This window comes from Neomonachus schauinslandi, chromosome 13 (genome assembly GCF_002201575.2).
Source record: "Neomonachus schauinslandi chromosome 13, ASM220157v2, whole genome shotgun sequence".
NCBI lineage: Eukaryota > Metazoa > Chordata > Mammalia > Carnivora > Phocidae > Neomonachus > Neomonachus schauinslandi.
Genome location: NC_058415.1, coordinates 9135813 through 9163094, shown reverse-complemented (window position 1 = coordinate 9163094; position 27282 = coordinate 9135813). Strand labels below are relative to the sequence as shown.

At 45.0% G+C, this 27282-nt stretch overlaps 1 protein-coding gene across 1 annotated transcript in view; it reads left to right on the top strand.

The window, feature by feature from the left end:
- Positions 1-27282, top strand: part of SMARCA2 (SWI/SNF related, matrix associated, actin dependent regulator of chromatin, subfamily a, member 2) — a 187343-nt gene that overhangs the window by 78008 nt on the left and 82053 nt on the right. The window contains exons 21-26 of the mRNA XM_044920710.1: positions 7301-7408; positions 8016-8102; positions 11431-11477; positions 13871-14037; positions 19252-19415; positions 24438-24665. Coding sequence (XP_044776645.1) covers positions 7301-7408; positions 8016-8102; positions 11431-11477; positions 13871-14037; positions 19252-19415; positions 24438-24665 — 801 coding nt within the window. The remainder of the gene's footprint in view (positions 1-7300; positions 7409-8015; positions 8103-11430; positions 11478-13870; positions 14038-19251; positions 19416-24437; positions 24666-27282) is intronic.

Below are 27282 nucleotides of genomic sequence, written 5' to 3'. Positions count from 1 at the left end.
GCATACAAAGTTGATCACCTTATTAAGAGAGAATTTTGTTCCAGATTCCCCTATTCATTAACAGTCAGGGGGAAAAAAAATTAAACTTAAGCACAGTTCTTATATCATGCTCATCCCAGCAGAAGCCTAAATATTGAAATACTTTATTTTGCTAGTGAATGCATCTTGGGGATTGGAGTGCTCTTGATTTTTTTTTGACTTCCTATGGTCTTGGCGTCTTTGGGTAACCCCCTTACTGTTCAACGTGGACCTTGGTTACTGAATAAACTGGGGAATGGGTCCAGTGGTCATTTGGCCGCCTTGAACTACTTCCCAGCAAGAGATCCTGCAAGGTGTAGAGATGGATGTTAACGATTTTAACGTGTCCTAGACTTCTGTTTCTTTAGCAGAGGTATAAAATCAAAGGTAATTAACCAAAGTCCTTCAGGTAGTCATTCTATAAAACTTCTTCATCTTTTTTTAATTTCCAGGACTAGCTAATACAGATAGATTTAAAAAGCACATCACAAGTTGGGAATATGCCCTGTTTGAAGAAAATCCATTCTATAAAAATCCAGACTTGCCCAGCATAAGGGTTATGGGGTGATCAGTTGTATCAAAAAGGAATTCTTTGCTTTACTAAAATATGTATTTCACTGCTCCTTCCACAGAAGAGCTTCCTGAGTCTTGGCAAACTTAAAAAAAAAAAAAAATTAGGATTAGATTATAGAGCACGTGTCTCCTGCATAAAGTACACTTAGACTCTTTAATACCCAGAGTATTATTTGAGGTACGTTAACTGCCCCGTGTGTGGTATAGATCTACGGCTAAGCTCCCTTTTATGGAGGCAGCTCAGTGGAGTAGAAATCATGGGCTCTGCCTGTCACAGCAGACCCGGGGCCCTCTCTCTTACTAACCGTGTCACGTCGGTCAGTTAATCCAGCTCATCAGTGAACTGGCAAAGAAATACTACCTGTCTCACAGAATCATTGGGGATTAAACGGATGTAGGACCCATGAGTCGAAGCCTGGCATGCGGTAGGCTCTCAACTGGTGACAGTCACTGCTACCATACTCCTTAGTGTCAGCTCCTGTTACTCTGACCTCTAGTTCCCTTTTCTGTTCACCTCAGGCTCTTTCTCACGCTCCACTCCTCGCGCTCCACTCCTCGCGCTTTCGGTGTCCCTCCTCCCACCTCTGTGCTCATCAGCCTTTCCAGGGGAGTCGGGGAACTCATCACTTTGCACGCATAGGTGGCTGTTGTGGTTTGGTCTGTGTTCCCTCTCTACTTTTTCTGTCTTGTTAGGATTTTTTTACCTGAGGGAAATTGGCCACTGAAGTGTCGTCCTTGGGGGGTAAGGAGCTTCCCTCCACCACCATCGGCTTATAGCCACGAACAATGCGGATGTCTTTCTCAGCCTCTATAAAGAGCTGGGCAGGGATTCTGGCTGATGGCAGGAAAAAGGCCACTGTTCCACAGCAGGAATTCTCAAATGCTCTCATGAAAAGCCACCAGTTAGGGAAGTGTTTTTTAATTTTATTTCTAAATTTACATAAAAAATCCACTCTTTGGGGTATAAAGTTCTGTGGGCTTTGACAGATGCAGAGTTAGGTGAACCACACGCACAGTCAAAATGCAGAACAGTTCTCCCTCCTAATACCACCCCCCCCACCAAAGTCCCTGGTGCTGCTTGTTTTTGGTCAGATGCTCTCCGTAACCCTTGCCCTCATGCGACCACTGATCTGTTCTCCGTCCCTATAGCTCCACCTTCTCCAGAATGTCATGGGGATGGAGTCAGACATCATGTCTCATCATCACACCTTTTGCATCTGGATTTCTTCACCCAGTGTAACGTGTTTGAGCTCCATCCAAGTTGTTGCCTGTATCCGTGGTTGTCTCGTTTTTACTGTTGAGTTAGTATTCTCATCTATGGACGCGCCATAGCGGGTCTGTCCATTCAGCGGAGGGGATGGTTGGGTTGTCTCTGGTTTCTGACAATTATGGATGCATCTGCTGGACACGTGGTGCATAGGTTTTCTTTTCACTGGAGTAAAGACCCAGGGGCAGGCTTGCCGGGTCCTATGGTAAGTGCACACGTAGCTTTACAGGAAACTTCTGGAACCATTGTGCATTTGCACCAGCAATGTCTGAGCCTTGCATTTCCTCCACGTTCTCGTCCATCCTCATCGGGTGCCGTCTGTTTTCTTGACATTTTTAGCTATTTCAACAGGTGTGCACTGGTATTGTGTAATAAATTTGCATTTTTCTAATGTCCACTGATGTTGGGCATCTTTTTATTGCATCTTTTTATCCATATGTCTTCTTGGATGAAACGGTGCTCGAATCTTTTGCCTGTTTGTTTTTTAATTGGGTCATTTCTTTTCTTATTGTTGAGTGTTAAGCTAGAAAAACTCTGAAAAATAGGAAATATATTTTGTGTGTACTAAACAGTCATTCTGTCTATTATAGCTGGACTGAGCTCAGATGAAACTAAAGCAGGCATGTCAGGGTCAAAATTTTGACAAGTGCAGCTCTACTTCGTAGCAAAATTAGTTTTCATGGATGAGTATTTGATAAAGATGAGTTTTCATTGATGAGTATTATCGGGAGTCTAGTGACACACCTAAGAGCAAGGGAAGGTACCATTCCCCCCCCAGTACAGCCCACACCACCACCAAGCTATAGCATAAAATCCATTCCCTATACTCAGGAAAGAATGGCAGCTTATACGAAAGGACATGTATAAGACCTAATGTAAACTAAATAAAAATTGATTTTGCGATTTAGCTCCCATTTGGGGTTGTCTATGCTGACTGTCCACTATGTTAATTCATAGATAATCAAGAGCCAACTATACTTGCAGACAGCTGTAGATATATATATTGACGTCTAAATACGCTAAAATATGTATACAATGTCGGAGGTTAACTAGAGGTTGACCTACCTAAAATCGATCCTAATTTTGATTTAATCTGCATGAAACAACAAATCAGCTTCACCGAGAAGCTGTCATGATATAAACATTTAGAACGCTTGATGTAATTAATCATTACTTCGTTCCTCCCTCGCACCGTAGATTCCAGAACCTGGGACTTTGAAGTATGTAATCTTATTGTTTGGAAGTCTCAGTTCAGAAAGTGGTAACATATCACATCCTGTAGTCTGGGTGCACTGTTCCAATAATACATCCTTTTGGAAAGGATGTTGTAAGTGAAGAATAGCATTCAGGCAGAAACTATGAATAACGCCTGAATCCTTCTCTGGGGGTGGGTGGAGGAGACTCTGGGCCAATATGATCACCTGATGTGGCTCCTTATAGGGACCAGTTTGATCACTTACTACAGTAAGAATTCTTAGGCGAGAATGACCCTGGGCGTGAGGTCAGCACCTCAGTTTTACATATAACTTGAGCAAAAATAGCTCCAGGGGCTCACCAGCCTCACTCGTCGGGGGGGGACTCCCCCATCTGAAAGGGGCACAGATTTCATTTCCTGCAGTGCCAGCATATTTTGAGGAACTTCATTCATGCCATCATCAGGTGCCATCACATCTCCAGGGGTGAGCTCAGACCCAGCAGAGTTTAGAGGGCATGATTATCATAGAAACTTCTCTCCCTTGGTCCCTGGCGGTCTGTGGGTATGTCTACTTTATAACTGTTCAGTCTGTCCTTTTCTCAGTACCTAGCTCTGGTTGGCTGCCTGCCGTGTGTATGGCCTGGGTGGAAGGTGCAGGAGTCACACCGGAAACAGGCATGGTGTGACAGGTCAGCAGACGGGGTGGGGCGACACGGCCTACTCACCTTCGACAAGGGCATGTTGCTGAAAGGCCACATCATGCCCCCCATCCAGATGAATAATGCAGGCATTCAAGCCCTTTCGGGCAGCGGTCTCCAGAACACACCCTTGGTGGGGAGGGTTGTGTGTTTGGGCAGGGTTGTCTACTGGTACTCCCTTGGAATACAGAAACAAGATTTTTAGAACTTCCGTTTATATTCTAAAAATAAAAAATTAAGCTTCGTTGGCCTCTACCATACAGACTGACGCTGGTACCCACGTAGTGTGGGATCTGAAAGTCAGCCATGGGCCTGGGTTGGACTGGGGAGGTCCTCCCAGGGGAGCGTGATGGGGAACACCACCCCCAGGGCACCTGACCGCCCGCCCACCCTCATAGCCCCGCTCCTGCACTCCCTGCCTATGGTGAGACTTAGTGTGGAATTAATACCCTGTGTCCAGACCAGAGGATGTGGGAGGATCTGATTTTAACTAGACCAACACTCCCAGCCCCCAGCATGGACAAAGGGCTTAAGAAGATTCTGCAAAGGATTGCAGGTTGAACACAAGAAGAAGAACATCAGCAAAGGTACATAGGGAGAAAAAGGCCGTCCTGTCTCTTCTCCTGTTCCTGGTGTGGATTTTTATCAGCCACATCATAGGGTAACTGGGCTGGAATTGGCCAAAAATAATTAGATGTCATCAAATTGGCCCCTTGGAATAAATCAGTGGCCTTTAACCTTGACGACCATACCCTGAAAGTCCCATGTGTTTGTAGACATTAACGTTAGTGCATACATGTAATTCATAAAGAAATCTATGGGCGTGTATTGGGAAGCTGTGCTCTAGCGTGTCTTCCTGGTAAGGGGATGCCACTGAAAAAGCTTAATAACCACTTCTTTGAGAGAAATGAAAGGAGAAATTGACTTTGGCTGGTAGCTAAGGTGATTGGGGAAGACGTTTTAAGAAGCCCTCGAGGTAGAGTAGGAATTAGGAAGGAGGCAGTAAGAGTCACCCCCACCCCCCCCCCCCCCCCCCCACCCCAGGCCTAGAGAAAAGTATAAAGTCAAACAGAGCTTGGAGTTGCCTGAGAAGGCACGGGGAGCAAACGTCAAACAGAGTTTTGACGCTTATGACGGTGATTTCGATCACGTGGATCACACCAGCTTCTGGTATCCCCTAATGGCGAAGGGAGGAGGGTTAGGGAGACTTCCCCATCTTCGAGCAGCTGTTGGGTCCTCAGGACGGGTTCGCCTCTCTTAGGTGACTGGAGTGCCACGGGTGGGTTTGGCATCCCTGTCTGCGTGGCATCATTGTACTCGCCTCCTGCTTCCCAAAACACTTAGCAGTCAGCAGTAGCTGACTGAAGGGAAAGGGGGTTGAGGATGCCGTCCCTAATTCTGTATCTGCTGGGCCCTAAAGCACTTAAAAGCAAGCAGCGGCCATCCCTTCCTGCAGAGAATCCCCGATGGTGGTGAACATGGGAAAGCCTGAACATCTCCTTGGTCATCCTCAGCATAGAGCTTAGAAGAGCAGACTCGGTTTCCAGTCCTAACTGCACCATTAAATACCCCTATCACTTCGAGCCGGTTTGTTGAACTTCTGATGCTCAGGTTCTGTATAAAATGCAGGCATGGCATGTGACCCTCTCCTAGAGCTCTTGTGTGATAAATGAGAGAAGGCACATAAAGCACTCTGTGTAGGTCCTAGTTCACAGAAAGAGCTCAGTGATATTAGCCCTTGGTGCCATTTTTTTTTTTTTTTTTAAGATTTATTGACTTATTTTAGAGGGAGGGAGCGGCGGAAGGAGAGGGAGAGAGAATCTCCTGCAGACTCCATGCTGAGCACAGAGTCCGACGCAGGGCTCGATCTCACGACCATGAGATCATGACTTGAGCCAAAATCAAGAGTCAGATGCTTAACTAACTGAGCCACCCAGGCGCCTGCCTTGGTGCCATTTTTATGCTCCTACTGGTTGCAGTCTGAAGTTGTCTAACACTTTTCTTTGCCGTGATCAAATTTCATTTTGAGAGTGAACGTCTCGAAAAAGTCAAAGTACTTCAAAAATAGGACATGATCAGGCATCTAAAACAGAAAGCCTGTAGCAAGTGCATTCTTATTTATTAAACTTGGAGATTTCTGTTTTTTTCCCCCTCTGGCCAAGGTCATTAAAAACAAAAACAAGTATATGAAAGGTCACCTGCTTTTCTTAACTTTTCTGCAAAGGAGCCAGCCTTTCTCCAGTCTTCTTTGGTGCATCAAAACAAGTGGCGAAAGGCTATTAATTGCAGTTCCATCTGGCCTGACAGGTTCCTTCTGAAGCCGCATTTGAATGAATATTCAACTTCTCTTCATCTGTGACCTCCTCGCCCTGGCCCTCAGAGCTGAAAATAACCTGATCATTTTTAATCAGTTTATTAAACATTAGGCAGCTTGCTGATTTACTTTTAATCACATTCTGCAGATTTCTAGGCATTTATCTGACGTTTATTATGAAAAGTGCACATTTGTATTCTGGGGATTTTTTTAATGAAGAAAATAATACTGGGAAATAATCAAGGCAGATTTTATGCATTAAGAATGTGCTAGAAGTATTGCAGGTGTGTGCTAAGCCAAGGGCACGTGAATTCCCTTTAACTGTTTTAAATCGGATTTTTTTTTTTTTTTTTCCGATAGTCCAACTGGAGGCCCACGAGGCTTTGCCTTCTTTAGGTGGTCATAAAGTTGCATCCAATTTTGGATTAATTCCTCTCCCCCGCCTGCTGTCCTCACAGGTAGTATTCTCTCACCTCTGAAAAGCAGAGGTTAATGGCAGACAACCTAGGGCTATTACAAATCTCACGTGGATTAGTACTGGGGGTCGCTGCATATGACCATTTAAAAAAATTGTCTTACAGGGGCTCCTGGGTGGCTCAGTCGGTTAAGCAGCTGCCTTCGGCTCAGGTCATGATCCCAGGGTCCTGGGACTGAGCCCCGCATCCGGCTCTGCGCTCAGCGGGGAGCCTGCTTCTCCCTCTGCCTGCCACTCCGCCTACTTGTGCTCTCTCTTTCTCTGTCACATAAATAATAAAATCATAAAAAATAATAGTAAATAAATAATAAATCAAAAAATGTCTTACAGAGCAAATCTTGGGATATTGGGCAGTCGGTGTTTTTCTGTTCATGTGAAAGAGGGTATAGCAGGGAAGTGGAAGAAATACTAGAAAGAAACTCTATATTGAGCTTCTTTGACTTTGAACAGTTTGTAAGCTCCTCTCTCTCTCTCTCTCTCAAATATGGAGCAAGTCAAGAAATTTCAGAAAACGTGACCCTAGCCTCAATCACGTACACCCTTTGGCAGGTCCCTCCCCCGTAATGGTACCTTTAGCAGTGATGACCGTGGTCTCCACCACCACCCCCATCCCACCCTCCCCTCCTCGAATCCAGGGAGGGGAAACGGAGGGGCCCACAGAGTTCCAGGACTGCTGCCCGCTACCCCGTCCCGGCTGTCTTCTCAGAACAGGCACCTTCTCTCTCCTGCTCCTACTTACTCGCTGTTCTTTCTCCCTCAGGTTGAATATGTGATCAAGTGTGATATGTCCGCGCTGCAGAAAATTCTCTATCGCCACATGCAAGCCAAAGGGATCCTCCTCACCGATGGCTCGGAGAAAGATAAGAAGGTACATTTCAGCAGATGATGCAACTCATGTGTTGCCGTCTGTCTTCTCCTGGCTGTGACGTCAGGTCCTCCCAGGAAGCATCCCTGCTAATGCTGATCTGTTAGAGCCAATTTCTGGGCCTTATTCTGTAACCGTCGTAGCTGCCAAAGGAAATCTCGTAACCTCTTATTGCAAACTGCATTGGGGCAGGACGAATGCAGTGTGCTCGTATCACCCAAATAGCTTTTAGCTCTGCTCATGGCAATTCTGCAGGGAATATATTCTGCCTAAATGTGGGGTGGCACCTTGGAAAGTTTTAAAATCCCGTGTCACTCCCTGGGCATCTGCTCCAGGCTTCTGTCTTCCCAGAATCCCGGGGAACAGACAGTCATGTCACAAAGCCATCAACTCGATATGATTCCCTCCTGTAGGGTAAGTTAGTCACGAGAAAGATGTTACATCTGTAACTCAGAAACTGCTCTATGATGGGAGCTTTGGACGCCGGCAGGTGTAGGTTATGGGGAAGACCTATGGCCCTCTCTATAAAAGCCTACTTTTTAAAAATGGGCAGTATCTGGTCAATTAACGATTTGTTTGTCCTGTGTTTACTCTCTCCACTCGTTCTCAGGGAAAGGGAGGTGCTAAGACTCTCATGAACACTATCATGCAGTTGAGAAAAATCTGCAACCACCCCTATATGTTTCAGCACATTGAGGTAAGTCTGCACTCTCCACTTTGATACTGATCCCGATTGCACCACTCCTATTGATACTACTTTTTAAAAAAAGGGAAGAAAGGAAGGAAGGAAGGAAGGGAGGGAGGAAGGAAGGAAGGAGGGAAGGAAGGGGGTTGAAATATGTGTGGACATTGAAATGACATGCTCTGATAGCTCGACAAGCAGCATTAACAAATGTGAATTTCCTGGTGATGGATTCTCATTGGCACCAAGCACTTGAGCATCTGGAATTTTATAACCAAGGGTTTGAAGCACTGAGAAAATACTGCAAGCTTGGGCTTATTATGTGGGTTTGGGTAAGTGCTGTGAATTGCCTTGTTATGGTAGGAGCTATGAAATTGAAGGTAATGACGAATACATCCAGTTTCCTCAGAAGGATGCTATGAAAAATATTGAAATAATGTTATCTGTACCTGTTGAAGAGGGAGACGCTCTCGAAATATTTTCTTTGTAAAAGACACTGACTTTGGTTCGGCTACATAGATCTGCATTTTTCCTTTCTGGCTTCTATCCCGACAATGTAAATCCCGGCTTTTATCCTGACACTCTGGTTCTTACAGAGCTATTTTTAGGGGCTAGGACATTTTCTGCCCTGTTCATTGCGTGTAAATAACTTTTCTAAATTGACAGGATTTCACCCCAGTGGGAGCAATTGACCTGAGCAGGAAGGAAAAGGAGCCAGACCGTAGGCTCCACTGTTCCATGTTGTGGCTGATGCGTGTGGTTGTGGGGGTGCCCACTTGCCATGGCACATGAGCTAGGGCACCAGGGACCAGATCGCTGCAGGCCTCCAGCACCTGCACCGCTTCGTTAGAAAGGAAATATACAGAAGGTTCTAGGAAATCGGAATTTTAATAATTACAGTATAAAAACAGAGTTGAAATACTCCTGCCTTTGAAATATTCTTGACCTCGACGATTCTTCTTTCTTTTTTATCCTCCCTTATTTTTGGCAGTCGCACTTGTCGGAGAAGAGTATTTATTGCAGGCCCTCTGCGGGTTCTGGAAACCCCTCCCAGCCTGACCTGCTGGGTCCACATCCAGAGGGCAGGGTGTCTCTAGGCTGACAAGCTCTAGATCCATGTCAACTGACAACAGCAACAATACCAGCAACAAAAATAAAATCCCACCAAAAAGTCCTGGCTGTTTAGACACTCGGTGAAGGAAATCCAGCGTGCAACCATAATCAAGTGGTGACAGCTTATGGGACTTGCAGAGGCTAAACTTAAAAAAAATAAATAAATAAGAGAGGCAGCATCTTATAAATTGATAACATATATTAAACAGGTGGCAGGTATCGATGAATTAGTGGTGGATCTATATTGGTCTGTGGCCGGTGGGGAGCTAAAAAAAATTGTCAAATGATGAAAGTGACCAGGGTCATGCCAGGTGAACCTGTCACCAACCATCCCATCCCCTCTTTCCTGAAAACAGTTTTGAGATATTTATTCTGATTCGTAGAGGGGTTTGAGGACTTAGAAGTTATGAAAATTAAGTGTCAGTCTTACTTCACTTTGGTTGTTATGCAAAAAATTAGCCTTTGAAACATGCTAGACCGTGTCAGGAAGGGGGATGATGCCTTCCGTCCTCAGGATTCTGTCTGGAGAACCTGGGGAGCCGACTTTAAGTAACCTGCCCTCCATTGCTTGCATATTTCCATTCTAAATAGCTGTCAGGAGAGAGACGGACTCTGATTTGCAATTTGTTTTAACATAAAAACTTTTGGAAGGCGTATTCCTAGAAATGCAACCCAGAGTCATGGGTACACATGGCCACAACTCTGGCTGGGAGTTGGTGTGTGCATTTTGCCTCTGTCTTTGTAATGTTTGCATGCCACCTTTGTTCATAGGAAATCACCCCACAAGCCCCCTCTCTCTGTTGGGCTGTTTCCCTGGGGACTTTCAAACCCGAGAAGTGAACACATTTTTTAAAACGATGCTAATCCCTGGGATGCCTGGGTGGCTCAGTCGGTTAAGCGTCTGCCTTCCGCCCAAGTCATGATCTCGGGGTCCTGGGATCGAGCCCCATGTCTGGCTCTCTGCTCAGCGGGGGGTCTACTTCTCCCTCTCCCTCTGCTGCTCCCTGGGCTTATGCTCTCGTGCGCTCTCTCTCTGTCAAATAAATAAGTAAAATCTTTAAAAAAAAAAAAAACCAGAAACAAAAAACGATGCTAATGCCTAAACCTATCACCGTGCACTGACAGGTTCCATCTCTCTGGTTCTTACAGCCCTGCTTAGGCGATAGGGACGGATCCCGAAAATCTAGCGAGGAGTGGCTGCCGGTGGAGAGGGAAGGCGTGGCTCTTGGGGCCAGAGTGGGCTTTCTGGCCGTTGTCCATTCGGTGTTGACTTTGCCAGCAGGGTTAACACACCGAGGGGCCGGAGCCCACCATAAACGATGAGCGATGAGCTGAGCGTATGTGAGAGGAGACCTCAAAGGGAAAGAGAGCTGATCGCCTGGGAGGAGAAGCTTTGCTGCTCGTGGGGAAGGAAAAGGAAGCAGAGGAGGGAGACAGCGGGTGGCTAGTGTGAAGGTGTGACATGCTTTCCTTCCCCACAGATGGTCTCCCGTTCCCTCCAGTCAGCCTGGAAACACCGCTCGGAGAACAGTAACCTATTTCTTCTACAGGATCAGTGAGGAGGGAATTACGTGATTCGGGAGTTTAAATTTGATTTGAAATTCTAAAATTTTCATTTTAAATTTAAAATTCTGTGTTTTGAAGATGGGAGCCCGGACCCCTGAGGGAGTGGTTGGTGTCCATCGAGGGCCTTATTTGTAACAGAGAAAAGCACAGAATGGAGGAATTTCAGGATTTCTCTAAACTCAGATTTAAAATATAGCATACAGTCACCATGACTTTTACTGTTAAATGTCTTTGCAGTGTATTTCCATGCACGTCTGAATCCTGATTAGTTCGTATTAGGCTCTTTCTCTAGTCTAGATTCTAAACTCCTTGGGGACAGATACTTCAGTTGTTTCTGGATCCCCCGTACCTACCTGGCTCAGCCCTGGGTCAGTAGATGCTTAATCACTGTTTGATGAGTAAACTAACCCTGACATCTCAGTGTGAGATTCTGGAGACTTGCACAAACTCCCAGGACACATTTGTGGCAGAACGAAAGTCTGAATTCAAAGACATTGAGTTTCTGGTTCATCGTCTAAAAAGTATTTTCTTATTATTTTGTTTAACTATGCTCTAGAAATAAATGGGATGACCTCACTAAAAGAGTAATTATTAAGGTAATAATTTACATATCTGGGTGGGTTTTTTTTAATCATTTTTTTTCCCCCTCCTTTCTCTTTTAAAGGAATCCTTTGCTGAACACCTGGGCTATTCAAATGGGGTCATCAATGGGTAAATCTTAAAATTTATCTTTCTTCCAAAAAACAGTTTGTTGGTCAACTTTTCACTCCGTAGTGTTTCCTATCACACACGTACCCACTGCCAGCCTCCTGCACCAGCATCTCACCTCAGCAGAGGGTATAGGAGTTGTTAACCGAAATGGTATCAGCCTTCTCTTTTACTTTACTGGCATAAATTACTGCATGCCTTGAGCAAGTGACTATTCAAAGGACACGGATCTCATTTAATAGAATTAATAGTAACCCAGTGTCCTAAAAATGTGGTGGAAGCAATAGTGTAGCTTGGGCCAGAAGAGAATTTATCGTATTGAATTTCAAGTTGATACTTAACTTGGGTGTGGGTGAGAGGAAACGCCTCATCCGCCATAAATATGTGTGACCTTACAGTCATTCACCAAAGTATGGTACATATAAGAAACGTTTTTTGGAGGTACCTGGATGGCTCAGTTGGTTAAGCATCTGCCTTCAGCTCAGGTCATGATCCCAGGGTCCTGGGATCGAGCCCCGCATCAGGCTCCCTGCTTGGTGTGGAGCCTGCTTCTCTCTCTCTCCCACTCCCCCTGCTTGTGTTCCCTCTCTCGCTGTGTCTCTCTCTGTCAAATAAATAAATAAGATCTTTAAAAAAAAAGAAACGTTTTTGGTTAGCAGCAGCCATTAAAGAGTGCCATGCCTTACAACAAAATAGAAAAGTTTGCATTCACAGAAAGTCTCTGTTTTGCACCAGGGGACATTGATTATTAGGATGTGGGGGCCATGCTTGGATCCCAAAGGCAGATGATGTCACTGGGCTAAGAACTAGAAAGTGGGACCCACCCAGAACCAGAGCCACCAGGCTCTCCCACTCCTGCTTGCTTCTCTCTACGTCCCGTGGTCACTCCTGGGTTGCATACTAACAACACGGCTGCAGGAGATGTTTGGAGGACGGTGGTTGGAACGGGGGACAGAGGTAGGGAAGACATGCACATGAAAATGTGTTAGAGACGACACACACTGTGTCATAGAATCAGCTACCGATGATCCATTGCAGTGTTGTAGAGTGCATACACTGATGAGTTTTCCCAGTCATATCAGCCCGACAATTAAGTTTTAATAATTTAACACATCCCTGTTGACAAAAGAGAGAAGGAGTTTATTATGGAAGAGGAAAGGCCCTGCTTTAGTTCCTTGACACTGTGACAGCAGGTACCCCCACCATCCTCTTTTTGATTTGAACTTCTCTGTAAGCCAGGCCTCATGTCCCCTCCCCAGTCCATCCATACAGTGTACATGGTGATCTTTTAAAAAGATGTGGCAGATCTTGCCACTGCCCTATTTCAGACCCATCAGCAGCTTTCTGTTGCACTTAAAGTGAACACACTCAGTGTGGCTAGGTCCGCCGGCATCTGCTGGCCTCCTGCCCCCCGCACAACCTGCTGCCTCTCTGTCCCCATCTCCAGAATTCCCCTGTTGCTTATGTTCAGTTCCTCAGACTCACCAGGCTCCTTTACTCCACAGGGCCTTTGCACATACTCTCCCTACTTCCTGGAATCTCCTCCTCCTCCAAGGCCCCGTTCTTCAACCGGCTGTCTTGTTGCTCATTATTTGGTGTTTTAGTTCAACTGTTCTCTCTTCAGCAAGGTCACCTGCATCAAGGGCTGGCAAATTTTTTCTCTAAAGGGCCAGTTCTCAAATGTCTTTGCCTGTGTGTGTCAAAAAGTCTCTGCTCCAGTGTTGCCATTGTGTGGCGTGAAAGCCGCCATATAGACAAAGCAGAAATGAGTGAGCCTGGCTGCGCCCCAATCAAACTCTATTTACGCAACAAGGCAGCAGGCCAGGACCTAAATTTGCCAAACCCTGCTCTAATTTAAACATGTCTCACGTGTTGTTATGCGTTGTCTCATAGCAACTTGTTATTTTTCTCTTTAGTGCTCATCACAATTTGCAATTAGCCGTTTGGAAGGCAGGGATTCTATTTTCTCATCCCTGTACACGTGGAATGTGCCCGGCAGGTAGTAGTAGATGCTCAAGAAATATTTGGACGCATCTTAAGTGCCCTAAATTAATAACTTGATGTGCTTACCAAGTAACAGTTTAAGGAAGCACAACAGATTCACGACTGTGTGTGGATAAGAGGGAGAGAAAGAGGGAGAGAGAATTGAGGGAGAGGAAGAGAGAGACAGCGAGTGAAAGTATTAGGAACACGAAACGATCTCTTTCTAGAGAATCTGTCGCCATACATAGCATCTATAATGTACTCCTTGTGGGTTTTATATAGAAGTATTTCCTTTTTCCATGACATGCCCCCATCACTCTGGGGTGGATATTCATTCATTCATTCAGGCTATCCTGGATCCTTCAAGAAGACAGAAGTAATACCGTCTTCTTGTTTTGCCTTTTTGGGTTCAGGGCTGAGCTGTATCGGGCCTCAGGAAAGTTTGAGCTGCTTGATCGTATTCTGCCAAAACTGAGAGCAACTAATCACCGCGTGCTGCTTTTCTGCCAGATGACGTCCCTCATGACCATCATGGAGGATTACTTTGCATTTCGGAACTTCCTGTACCTTCGCCTTGATGGTGAGTCCCAAAGGGACCAGGCTCGGAAGCCACGCTGCCGGGCGCGCAGCGGGTGAGGGGCACTTAGGTCCGGCCCCAGCCGGCAGGAGGAGGGAAATTGTTGAAGAGTTAACTAGCAGGGTGGGGTGCAGCTTTTTTTTGCAGATAGCAATTTTTATATCCTCCACCTTAAAATAAGCCGAAATCACTCGCACAGCTGTTTATCCCCCCCAGACAAGCCAGTGCAAGTGGACTTGGAGGCATTTATGTGTGCCACAATTAAACTAAATGAAACTAAATTAAAATTTAAAAACCCTCTCTGCTTTTAGGATGGTGTGTGACCTACACACTATGCCGAATATTCTGATAAGCCCTTAGCTTTCTCTGTTGAGGCATATTTTAAGGGGATAAAGGCTGTGTCTCCTCTCTTCGGTAACACTGTACTTATTCATTTAGGATGGTACCGAATTATCATTAAAGCTTCTTTCTTTTCCTAAATAGAACATATCTCCATGTTGCATTAAGAGATAGGGCCCCACTGTGTCCTGGATTTTACAAAACTATGTGAAATAGTTGCCTGATTTGCCTGGGTATTTCGATTTTTAGAAAATCAGTAAGAACATATGAATGGAAGGAAACATGCATTTAGAGATATTTATTTCTGAAAGTACTGTATGATTTGGATACCTGCCCTAATATTTTTGAGGTTGAAAGATACCAAATTTCTTATGCTGTGGCAAGGGGATAGCATTTTCTAAGAGTGGTACGTGGGAATAGGAGCTAATTTATAGCCAGGATGGTATGGAATCCCTGCACACAAAATGTAACAGTTATTACTAATACCTGTTTTTATCTGACGCACTCTTCAAGCTATTGTTATGTGGGAAATTTAAAAGTTTATGTTCCATTAAAAGGTTTTATTTTGGGGCACCTGGGTGGCTCAGTCGGTGAAGCGTCCGACTCCTGATCTCAGCTCAGGTCTTGATCTCATGGTCGTGAGTTTGAGCCCCGTGTTGGGCTCCACGCTGGGCGTGGAGCCTCCTTAAAAAAAATAAAAAATTAAAATTAAATTAAATAAGTAAATAAAAGGTTTTGTTTTATGTTCAGTCCAACATTCTGTCCCCCTGGTTGCCACTAATTAGATAGAACTGGACACACACCAACCTCAGACTTGCCCTACTCTCTCTTCTATTTTTTAAGTGAATTCTCTTTATGGTGTACCTCCCAGGGTATTATTAACTTTTGAACTAATTATACCTCAGACAGACTTGATTTTGAAAGATCTTTTAATCTCTCCCCTCCAAAGTCACCGCAACCAGATGCATGGCTAAGTCAATGTTCCTTCTTGAATTCGTGACACGGTTCTGTCGTCCAGTCTTGTCTCTTTTGGCAAATCTCCTGCACCGCGTCTCGTCCTTTGTCCTTTGACCTGATTCTCCCGTCCCTTCTCCGTAAGGGGCAAGGTCAGCCCTCATCTGAAGGGCAAGCCCACCTTCCCTGCTGCTCAGGTGAGGGGCAGCCCTGCCCTGGTGTCCCGAACAAGTGCTGTTTTACTACTTTGTGGCTTTTCGTTTAGAATCTCCCCTCTTTGAGGATTGTGGCCCTGGAATATTCAAGTCTGTGGAACTGGCAAGAAGTGCTTTCCTTGAAACATATCTCTGGCATGTTTTCTTGCCAGCCTGAGAGAGTCTCCTTCACAGGTTGCTGTCGGTGGCTGACCTTATTCGTTTGTCATTAATAATAATTGTCATAAAAGGTGATGTTGATGGAAGGCCTACTACTTGTGGGATACCGGGCAAGGCGCTTCCTGTGCATTATGGATGTAATTTTCTCGGCAAACAGGCTTTTACCCGCTTTTACCAAGCTACGAATACGATCCCCATTTCACAGATGGGAAAACAGAGGCTTAGAGAAATGAGCTAACTTACGCATGACGCAAATGGCGAAGCCAGGCTCTAATTTAGATCTCTCTGATGCCAGTTAGTTTTCAGAATCAGCTTTAGCAGACCCAGGAGGCTACATCCCCTCTCTGAAAATGCAGGCTTCTTTCCTGGCAGGCGGCATTTCAAGAATGATTTTGAACTTATTCACAATTTTTAAAGTGATGAATTGGAACAAGATACTAGATGAATGGAGCCGCTGTGTTCCTGACATCGGAGTCCTCGCCATTAGGCTGGAGGAGACAACAAGTAAACAAGCTTCATAATAAAATGTTACAGATGGAGTTGAGGAAATGGTACGGCTTCTGCTCTGCAAGAAATAGCAACCATTTGTTTGGGGGGGCTGGAGAGAATCAATGGGCAAACAGTCAGTCTACACACTCACAAAGGCACCAGCTTCCAGCCACCTGCCCCTTCACCCGTTTGTTAAAATGACTTCAGATTTTCGTTGCTGAATTTGAGGTCTCAGATGTTTGACCTCAGGGGGGAGAAAAATCACTCAATGACAGCTAAACAGATTTCTTTTTCTTGCAAAGATGATGGTTGCATGAACAGATTTGGCTACTGTCCTGTTACATAGTCTTTGTTTTCCCTGGAAATGATTTTTGAGTGAGAGCAAGTGGTGAAGCTACATCCCAGAAGACCAAATTTTCCCAAAGCAGCTGAAACTAAGTTAAAATTAGTAATCATGAAAGCCTGACAGTGTGTTCCTTCCAGCGCATTCTGCAACTTTCAACACAGTCGCGCTTGCTCTTAATTGTGTTCTTGGTTGTGTTCTACCTCAAAGTCTAACAGAACGTGGAACTGACGCTCATACTGAGCGTGTGAAATCCTGTGCCACCTGCAAGGAGCATTTATTTGCTCTGTGGATAAACCCTGACACAGTGGTTTGAATCTCCCTGAGCAAATATCCCAGCGATTGCTGATGATCAGCAAAGATCTCGACTCGGGGAACCTGTGACTTAATGGGAATGGTAATCCAGCAAATTCTGAACCTTGTCATTAGAAATGTCATAGTTCTTTGCCTGAAACATGATTTAATCATAGATTTTTCTGGCTTTGAAAATTCATCAAGTTCCCAGCTAGTTAGATGGTGTGAATCCACACCAGATATGTGCTCCGTCTCTTTGCTTGAGGTACCTGGCGGAGGGCCCCCAAACCCCTTTGACCAAATCATTTTGGTATTTCTTTTGTTTTCCAGGGCTTTATTTTGCATTTAGGGTTATTTTCATCCCCCAGGAGACATGTCCACTAACCAGTTTAATTTATAGCTTAATGCGGGTGGTCGTTAGCCGATTCTTTTTCAGTGGATTTAAAACTGAACTTATATCCTCAGAGCATATAGATGCTGTACCTGCTGTCGGAAAACAGACATCCTTGTCTCTGGAAGCTCTCCTTTCCCTCACTTTAGGAACATCTTTTTTGTTGTTGTTTCTGTGGCTTTCCATGTGGTTTGAGGCAGAGGGTAAATATGGAACCGTGACTCCATGTGAGTAATTCTGTCTTAATTATTGCACCTGGAAAGACGATATAGCGAGCAGGTTTCATGATAGCACAGAACTTGTCTTCCATTAGGATCGAGAACACATAGGTCACCGTGGTCTCAGAAAGCCAACTCTGGGGCGCCTGGGTGGCTCAGTCGGTTAAGCGACTGCCTTCGGCTCAGGTCATGATCCTGGAGTCCCGGGATCGAGTCCCGCATCGGGCTCCCTGCTCGGCGGGGAGTCTGCTTCTCCCTCTGACCCTCCTCCCTCTCATGTGCTCTCTCTCATTCTCTCTGTCTCAAATAAATAAATAAAATCTTTAAAAAAAAAAAAAAAAGAAAGAAAGCCAACTCTGAAAAGAAAAGAAAAAAAGAAAAAAAGAGCCCCACAGAGTTGAGACCTCACTCAGCAGAGCACATTTAGTGCTCCTCCCCCCAAAATCTAAACTCTTTACCCTTTCTCCTTGCAGGATTTGACCAGGTGGCTAAACTTGAAATCTAATTTAGAAAGCAAAATGAGCTCTAAAGAACATTGCTTCGTTTAATGAAGAGAACCCCCAAAGCCCCTTGGTCCTAATCCCCATTTGCTATATATGGGGAATTGGGTTTTTTTTTTTTTTTCCCCTCCTCGGGAGGGTACTTACCATTTTTATTAATAGGAAGAACAGCTCCACCCCCTTACCCCTGCTGTGTTTGGGTATTTGACCCTCAGGATAACATGATTTCCTAAGCTGTCCTCGCTTAAATGTTTTAATCCTCTGAAATAAGTTGCTGGTGTGTTTTCATCCTTAAAAAAAGAACACCATGTAGAAATAATATTTGTATAGCAGGCGTTGAGGGACCATCGTGGGACACGCATATCTGTTTCCCAACAGCCTAGAGCCTTTTTCAAAACTCTGCAGCAATGCTTCCCGGGGAAATTCATTACAAACACAGAGTGTATGATTGAGTGGCTGATTTGGGAGGCAGGTACGGATGACTTCGTGCCCTAAATGTGAGCACCATGCTCTGGGGTCTGGTGCTCTCCGCTTACTCCCTGTTGTGGAGTCTCTTCAGGCACCCTGGGGCCAGCCGTAGGCAGGGGTATTATATGCTGCTTCATTGGGTTGTAGGTCAGCACCCTTTGAACTCAGCAGAGCAGAATGTCAGCATGAGAAACAGACTAAAGAGCTTCCGTATACGTATATATATATATGGGGGTTATTGTGGCTTCAGGTCTTGCTAACCAGGATAAAAATATTCCTTTCACGTTTTATGTTTTTCCCAGCCAGATCATGCTCAGGAGCAATCCAGACGGTAAAACACAGTGGAAATCGATTTCCCCTTTGTTTCCACCCTCTTGGCATAAACAAGAGCTCACTCTAATGCCCGTCCGCAAAATTGCCTTAAACTGTTACAATAATCTTTGTAGGCACGTGTGCGTGCGTAGGTAGGTGGGTTTTTAAAAATTATTTGGTGTTTTTAAGCACAGAAGTAAATCTAGAAAATGTTTTCATTGAGTTTTAGGTTAACGTGAGAATGTTCTGGAATTTGTAAAGTTACAAAGGCGCCCGGTCCTAAGTGTTTAAACCCAGCGTTTTGAAACAATGGATAGTAGACCGTGTTTTTTCTTGATTTGAGAAAAGTCTCTCTCTCTCTCTTTTTTAATTGCAAAATGTCCAAAGTTCCTTTCAAAAAGTACAAAAACCCCAGGGGATTATCTCACCGGTGCCAAGAGGTGTCTGTTTCTCCAGGAGGCCGGCCGATCTCTCTGGCTCTGTGCCATTTTCGGACGGAAGTTCATTGGCAAATTTACTTGTCTTATACCCACAGGCACCACCAAGTCTGAGGACCGGGCTGCTTTGCTGAAGAAATTCAACGAGCCCGGGTCCCAGTATTTCATCTTCTTGCTGAGCACCAGGGCTGGTGGCCTGGGCTTGAACCTTCAGGCAGCTGATACAGTGGTCATCTTTGACAGCGACTGGAACCCTCACCAGGTCTGTCCGTCTGTGACGTGGGGGCCCCTGGCGTCCCTTCTGGAACTAGGGAGACTAAGAGACTGTTGGTGTTGTCATTCACCCTTGTGGGGAGGAGCGGATTTCTAAAAGAGTGGGCCATTTCTCCCAAGGGCTGTCTTACCTCACCTCCCTCGGAGGTCGGACAACTTCCACACACCTTCAATGTGCCTTTGAAAAGCTCCAGTTTGGGGTACGAACTCAGTCTCTGCTCAGTGTTAGACCCATCTCCTGGGATTAACCCCAAAGCAAAGGATGTTTGGTTATAGGAAAATTCACAAATGTCCAAAATAAAAACAGCAACAACTAACATTTATTAGACCCTAACTCTGCGCCAGCCTCTTCACGTGCATCGCTTCATTCCACTTTCACAACGCTGTGAGGTTGTTAACGTCACTAAATGCACCTTTCCAGTCAAGGAAAATGAGTCCCCAGAAGCTGTAAGTAAGTTCCTGAAGGTCAAACAATTAGTATATAGTAGTTTGTCTTTTGGTCTGTGTTTTGTTTTAAAATCGCCATCAAAGACTATCCCGTGGAGCATCTACTACTAAGTTCTTTGAGCCAGGTCAATTTACAGTTACCCTTTTATAGGATTGCTTTGATGATTGAAAAAGCCCAAGAGAACGGGTCCCTTGTGGCTCCCCCGTAGTTGCCTCCGTGCTGTGGGGAGACAGTCACCTGCTTGTGCGAAATTGGGTAGAATGCTGTTCGTCAGGATTTGATTCATTTTGAAGCACACGTGAATTCAAAATAGGAGAGAGGAAAACTGCAGCTCCCCCATATGAATGTGACTGGAACATCAGTTTCCCCCGGCTGCTCCCTGCGCCTCGGTTTCCTCCACTGCAAACACGCAGAGTAGTAGTGTTCTCACTGGGTCGCAGTGGAGACTGGGACGAAAAGGCTTACGGACAGCACTCATTTAGGGCAGGGGATGGAGTCCTGGGCTGCACAGAATGATGAGAGAGCTTGTAAAAAAAGCACGCGCGCCTGCTTCCCATTCCCTGCCACCCCACACCCCGTTTGCTTCCCAGGCTTCTCCAGACATTCAAAAGCTCCCTAGAGATTCTGCGTCGTTTCTCTCCTAGCTGAGGAGCGCTGATTTCAAGACTAGACCAGTGGTTCCGAGCCTCGGGGAGGCCACGGCCATTGGTCTTCAGGAAATATTTTTATATATTTTATATATTTTTATATCCCACGGTGCGTTCCCGGGCACAGGTGGAATTCTTACTCCCATGACAGACCTGCAGTTTTCCTGCTTACTGTTGGGAACTCCACGTCAGTCCCACATTTCGAGAGTGGCTGCAGGCCCTGAGGCTCTGCTGGGCATCTAGAGGAGGAGTATGTAATTCTTCTCCTCCCCAGGGTGCTCGGTGTGGTTTCGATCACCCTATCTCTGCTGCCTAAATCTTTACTGAGGGAGAAAGAAAAAAAGGAAAAAAAAGCCTGTCTATAGGTGAATGGAGGGTTCGCTAGATTTTATCTTTGGAGGTAAGCACATCTGGGGCTTCTCAGCTGACCACCTGGTTTGGCACAGGGCAAATCCCAAAGGCCAGAGGTACTCACTGTCTCTAGAAAAGCTGGTTTACCGGGGAAAGGATGCCGGGACATCCATGCCTGTCTCTCTTTCTCTCCCTCTACCCTGCTCTCCCCCTCTGTCTCTGTCTTCCCCTTCTGTCTCTGTCTCTGTCTCTCTCTTTCACACACACACACACACATACACACACACAAACTTACAACCACTAACTAAAGGTAGAACTCCAGAATCAAGTAAATTGCATGAGCGTTGAACAATTCATTCACCTTTCACTGTATTTGAACTAAAACTTAAGCAACAAAACACACAGGACCTCAGACTTCCTCTGGTCTAATTTACCACAGGTTCCCAGCAGTGGGCCATATATTTCTCCCAAATATTTTTATCTGCCGTAGGTAGATTTCACTGCCGCCTGATTTGGGCAACTGGGCTGATCATATTTTTCATGTCTGTCACTTAAATGTGACCATTAGTTTGGGCAAACCTTTTTTTTTTTTTTCATTTTCAGAAGTCAGTGATCTTAGAGTGATAGAGTGAATATTGATTTTTCATATGAAAGGTAAGAGAACTAACTTTCATTAAGCAGCGAACTCCACTAGATACTACAAGGCAGTTTGCAAACCTAACTTCATACCTAGTCCTTGAAATACTTTCCACTTAAGGAAACCAGTCAGTACTAACTTGTCCGTGTCTGTCTGGGTATGAATCCTGTACCCCTGCATAAAGGTTGCATGGTCCCCAAAACAAAAATTTTGGACCTCTTTTTACCATGTTGGTTTCAGCATGTGTTGCAAAAAAAAAAAAAAAAAAGCGTTCTGTAGTAATTCTTTGTCACGTTGAGTCAAAATTAAGGCATATTGACCAAAGAGCAGTTCTGTTTGACAAAAGTTGACAGATTGAAGATAGAGGCCTACAAGTTGCTAATTGGAGGCTCTCGTTAGAAGTAAAGTTGGAACATACACATGTGGAATTAGCAATAAAATCCCTCGGGATTACCGAGGCTCTCATTTCCAAACAAACATGGCTTGGTACCCTTATTATTAGCCCCTGGAGCTGGAGTTGGGTTGTTTAGACAGAAGGGCCAACCGCAGAGTTACCTTGGAGGCTCTCTTCTCAGGCTATGTTCTTGTCTTCAGATTCAATCACACCTACTTGGTGTGACAAAACATCAGACCACTAAAATCTCAGAAGTATTGACGAATCCATCCAATAACGACAGCACGTATTTCTTGGTCACCGTATACGCTCCCCTCCTCATTTTGGCTTACAGACTTAGGCTTATATTCCATAAACTTCTTCAGCCTAGAAACACTAATTTTTGCTGCTTTCCAAATAGATATTTGGCTTTATACACACAAAAAACACCACTGCCACCACCACGAAACAGAACAGAACAACACACCTAATTGGCAGCCAGCTCGCGAGGGCTCACGAACTTACCACCCCCATTTTTAGGTGTCCCGGGCCCTCCACTTCCTTGCCTATTACATTCTGTTGCCATCTGTACCTTAGTATTTTTGCGATTTATCAGCATCTTCTAGGGCAGAGGTCAGCAAACTCAGACCTGGGGACTGAATCTGGCCTGCCATCTGCTTTTGTAAGATCTGTGAGCTAAGAATAGTTTTTTTCCCACTTTTAAGTAGAAAAATGTAAAACGGAGAAAAAAGAAGATGATAATCAGCCTTTTGGTGAGAACAGTTGCTAAGTGTTTGCTCTTGGCCCAGACAACCTAGAATATTTACTGTTAATAGATAATCACTCTTGGGCCCGTTGCAGAAACAGCTCACGGACCCCTGTTCTAGAAGATAATCCAGAGGCTGACAGCACACAACTCGCCGTCTCGGCCACTGCCTCACCACACTGGTGAGCGTGCGTTGAGAGAGATGACTGAACCAAGGTCTTGTAAATGAAGTTTAGGGTTCCACCCCTGCCCCCAACTATGGATTTCACTTATCCACCTCACTTTCTCCTCCTTGGAAAATCATCTAATCTGGATGGGTGCCAGCCATGTTCGTGGTTCAGCTGTCTGATATTTAATATTATTCAGACATCTTCTGAGGAGCAGTTTTTGCCTCATTAGTCATTTAATCATAGAGGTCCCTGCAGCAAAGACAGGTCTCCTGGGGGGACTTGGGCCTGTTGTCGCCTTATGCCACGTGCATGACTCATCTGGTCAACAGGATGGGCTTACGCTGTGGAGTATAGGCTCTGTGCAAAATCGGGTGCTAGGGATGCAGGATACAGGGGACAGACTTTTGCCCTAAAAATGGAAACAGGTCTAATGGGGGACACATGGAAACCACTACTTAACATGGGCACAGAGACCATCCCCTGGGCCAGAATGAGTAAAAGTAACAGACCAAGAAAGTTTTATTGTATAGCATTAAAATCAGGTAACTTGGCCTCAGGTTTCTGAAGGTTTTAATGGAAAGATTTCATTAAAACCTTTTTCTTCTTGTAAGAGTAATATATGTTTGAAGCAGCAAAAAATGTTAAACCGTTTGAAAATAAAAGGAGGAAAATTTAATAATGACTGTACTCTCACTGCTGGGAAATGTCAATATTCTTGGCGTGGCCCTCCTGCCTTTCCTCGGTCTGGGTAAATAAGCACATATAGGATCCTGGTGTACCTACTCATATGTAACTTGTAGTTCTTACTTATTATAGCTCTGTGTTATTAAATTTCTAATTGATTTGTATGGCACTATACATGTAGTATGTGGCACATAACGTACAAAGACTAACTTTTTAAACCAACCTGTTATTGTTGATTTTTTATTTAATTCTGCTCTTAAAACTTGTAAATGATATGTAACAGCGAGAGGTACACCCTTATTTGTAAATCTTGGTGCGTATCCATGATTATTTCCATAGGATAAATGACGAGAAGTAAAATTTCAGGAGGCAGGGACCATACCCAGTTTTCACACTTTTGAAACAAAGTGCCAGATTTCTGCCCCCAAAAATGTGACCAACTTAGTATTCCACTAGCAATCCTTTTCCTTCCCCAAACGAAAGATTGCATCTTTGGTGGGTTTAGATCCCAGGAGATCTGTCACCTGAGCAATCCCTGTATGTACAGTGTGTATGTGTAACGTATGTGTGTATAATTCATGAATATGTTAAAAATCTTCTTGAACACTTGACACAAGCAGCCATGACGACCTTGCAATTTAAGGTCAGTTGTAGGTCATATCAAAGTCATAATTCTGACATCAGATGTATTGGGGGTTTTTTTTGTTTGTTTTGTTTTTAGCTGGGGACTAATTCTGATGGTGAACCAAGCTCATCAGAGCCCAGCTTCCCTCCATTAGGGATGAACTAGCTTGCCTATGTTAAAAATGAAAGCAAAATCTTTGATGAGTATGGGTGGGTTAAACAACCCTCCTCACTCCCCTCTCGGGCAGGCAACATGCGTGCTCAGCTAATGCACGCACTGGCCCCTGACAGCATGTCCTTGTCCCTCGCAGGATCTGCAAGCACAGGACCGAGCTCACCGCATCGGCCAGCAGAACGAGGTCCGGGTGCTGAGACTGTGCACCGTAAACAGCGTGGAGGAAAAGATTCTCGCCGCCGCAAAGTACAAGCTAAACGTAGATCAGAAAGTGATCCAGGCGGGCATGTTTGATCAGAAGTCTTCGAGCCACGAGCGGAGGGCATTCCTGCAGGCCATCCTGGAGCACGAAGAGGAAAATGAGGTATTACAGAAAGCCGAGTTTATGAAATCAAAGTGACCTTTTGTCTCAGAAGGATTAAGAATGACCTCTCCGTTCTTAAAAGAGTTTCCTGGGCTGGCGTTAATTAAAATGAATAAATTAGCTGCTATCTTCCATCCCAAGCACAGAAAGCCTCTGAAAGTTATCCAAACCAGTGTCTAAAAGCATGTGCTAGAGGGACCGCAGGGCTCAGCCAGGGCATGCTTCTTCCAGGTTTCTCCCCAGAGATGCAACCCGTGCGTGGGCTTGATCGTATTGTAAATATTGCCTTCTGTAGGGCAGATGCAGAACTGCAGACAGGCCTGTGGGGGGAGAGTGGGGGGCAAAATCAGCCAGATGAGACCAGACAGAGCCCGGAGGAAGGGCCTCTCCTTGCCTTTTCTCTCTGCCATCCCCCAGGGCCCTCTGTTGTCTTTTGCCGGGGGGCTTTTTTTTTTTTTTTGTAATTTTTTTTTTTTTTTTTTTTTAAAGATTTTATTTGTTTATTTGAGACAGAGAGAATGAGAGACAGAGAGCACGAGAGGGAGGAGGGTCAGAGGGAGAAGCAGACTCCCCGCTGAGCAGGGAGCCCGATGCGGGACTCGATCCCAGGACTCCAGGATCATGACCTGAGCCGAAGGCAGTCGCTTAACTGACTGAGCCACCCAGGCGCCCCTGTCTTTTGCCTTTTGATTAAGTACTTCAATATGATTGTAGGACAAGCCATCTTAATCTATTTACTTATACTTGGAGAGCATGACTTTTACCCCCAGTTCAAGGTTTCCTGTAAAAGCCGACCAAAGGCTGAGAAAATGACCGGTTTAAAAAAACAAACAAACAAAAAACAACCTCTCTTTCCTTGGCAAGATTGTTCAAAGAATGCATTGCTTATGTTTCTCTAAGGGGGCGGGAATCTTCAGGTCATCCCTTGTATTTTTTTTTTTTTTTTTTAGATTGCCAGTTTTAGTAATTCTTTTTAAGATTTTATTTATTTATTTGAAAGAGAACAGAGAAAGAGAGAGAGAGAGCATGAGCAGGGGGGAGGGGTAGAGGGAGAGGGGGAAGCAGGCTCCCTGCTAAGCAGGGATTCCCTACATGGGGCTCCATCCCAGGACCCTGGGATCATGACCTGAGCTGAAGGCCGATGCTGAACCCGCTAAGCCACCCACGCGTCTCCCCGGTTTTGGTAACTGTACTGAATTTTCAACCCAAATGGATTTGAGAGAGATCGAAAGACCTAGTTCCAATGTAGTCTAGAAAACTATGCAAAATAGCAGTGCCAGTCTTTATCACAAAATTGTCTTGGGTTGGACACATTTGGTTTGATGTCCCCATATTTGTAAACTGAAGAGTGGGTTGACCTTACGGAGTCATATGGAGCACTCCTTTCATTACATATATTAGATGTAGCTTGACTTTGCCTTCAGTAGGATATATGTTTTTTAAATCATCTCTAAATTATAAGCCAAATTCTTTTAAAAGCCTCGCATACTTTTTTTTTCCTGAAACGAGTCTAAATGTGAAGTAGATCTTGATATTTAAATGAATCCCGAAACGAAGCTTTCTGCACACTGAAGAGCACTTTTCTATGGTGCTTCTTCCTAACTTGTCGGTCTTCTATATTTGATGAGTTACGTATGAGATTTCATTAAAATCATGAAAAATAGGTGTGCACATACGTTCATACCTTGACACACATTTTAAAAGTTTTGATCTCGAATAGTTCACCACTCTGGTTCTTAAAACTGAATATGTGATATAGGTTCAATTCTTGAAATTGAATATTTGGTACTGATTTAGAATCAGGTTTTCGGGTGTTTTTGTTGTTGTTGTTGTTATTGTTTACGTACCTGGAAATTGAAGGAAAAGGGGGGGGTGGTGGTACGTGATATGTATGTTCACAAAGCGGATGACCCAAGGCCTTCACTGTGTTTTTGCTTAATTTGTCATGTGTAGGCTTGTGAAAACAGAAGCTGGCCCAGGTTAGATGGGGTGCAAGGTGGCCTGGCACTTTTCAACCCTCCTAGGCTACGGGGAGATGTTCGTGTCTCCCAGACCTGGAGGCCACCGTGGGGGCTGGAGTGGAGTCCCTTGCCAGTTGCTTCTCATTACCAGCAGCGTTGCTGGGCCTCCACACTCCTTCCAAACTATGGGTGTGTCAGACATGGTACCATTTTCTGGGTGGCCTGTGTTGGCATGTGAAGATGTTTGGGGACGCTGATAGACTGCAGTCAAGGGCTGTGGTACCAAATATTGAGTCCGCAATCTGCACGGTTGACAGAAGGACTAAGGCACAAAAAGCCCAGGAAGAGGGGCGCCTGGGTGGCTCAGCGGTTGGGCGTCTGCCTTCGGCTCAGGTCATGATCCCAGGGTCCTGGGATCGAGCCCCTCATCAGGCTCCCTGCTCGGCGGGAAGCCTGCTTCTCCCTCTCCCACTCCCCCGCTTGTGTTCCTGCTCTCACTAACTCTCTCTCTTTGTCAAGTAAATAAATAAAATCTTAAAAAAAAAAAAAAAAAGCCCAGGAAGAGATTTAGCCCACCTCCCAGATATTCTGGTCTCCAGGAAGGTCAGGCCACTGCAGGCAGGCTTCTTGCCAGTTTACAAGAGAATCTTTTCATC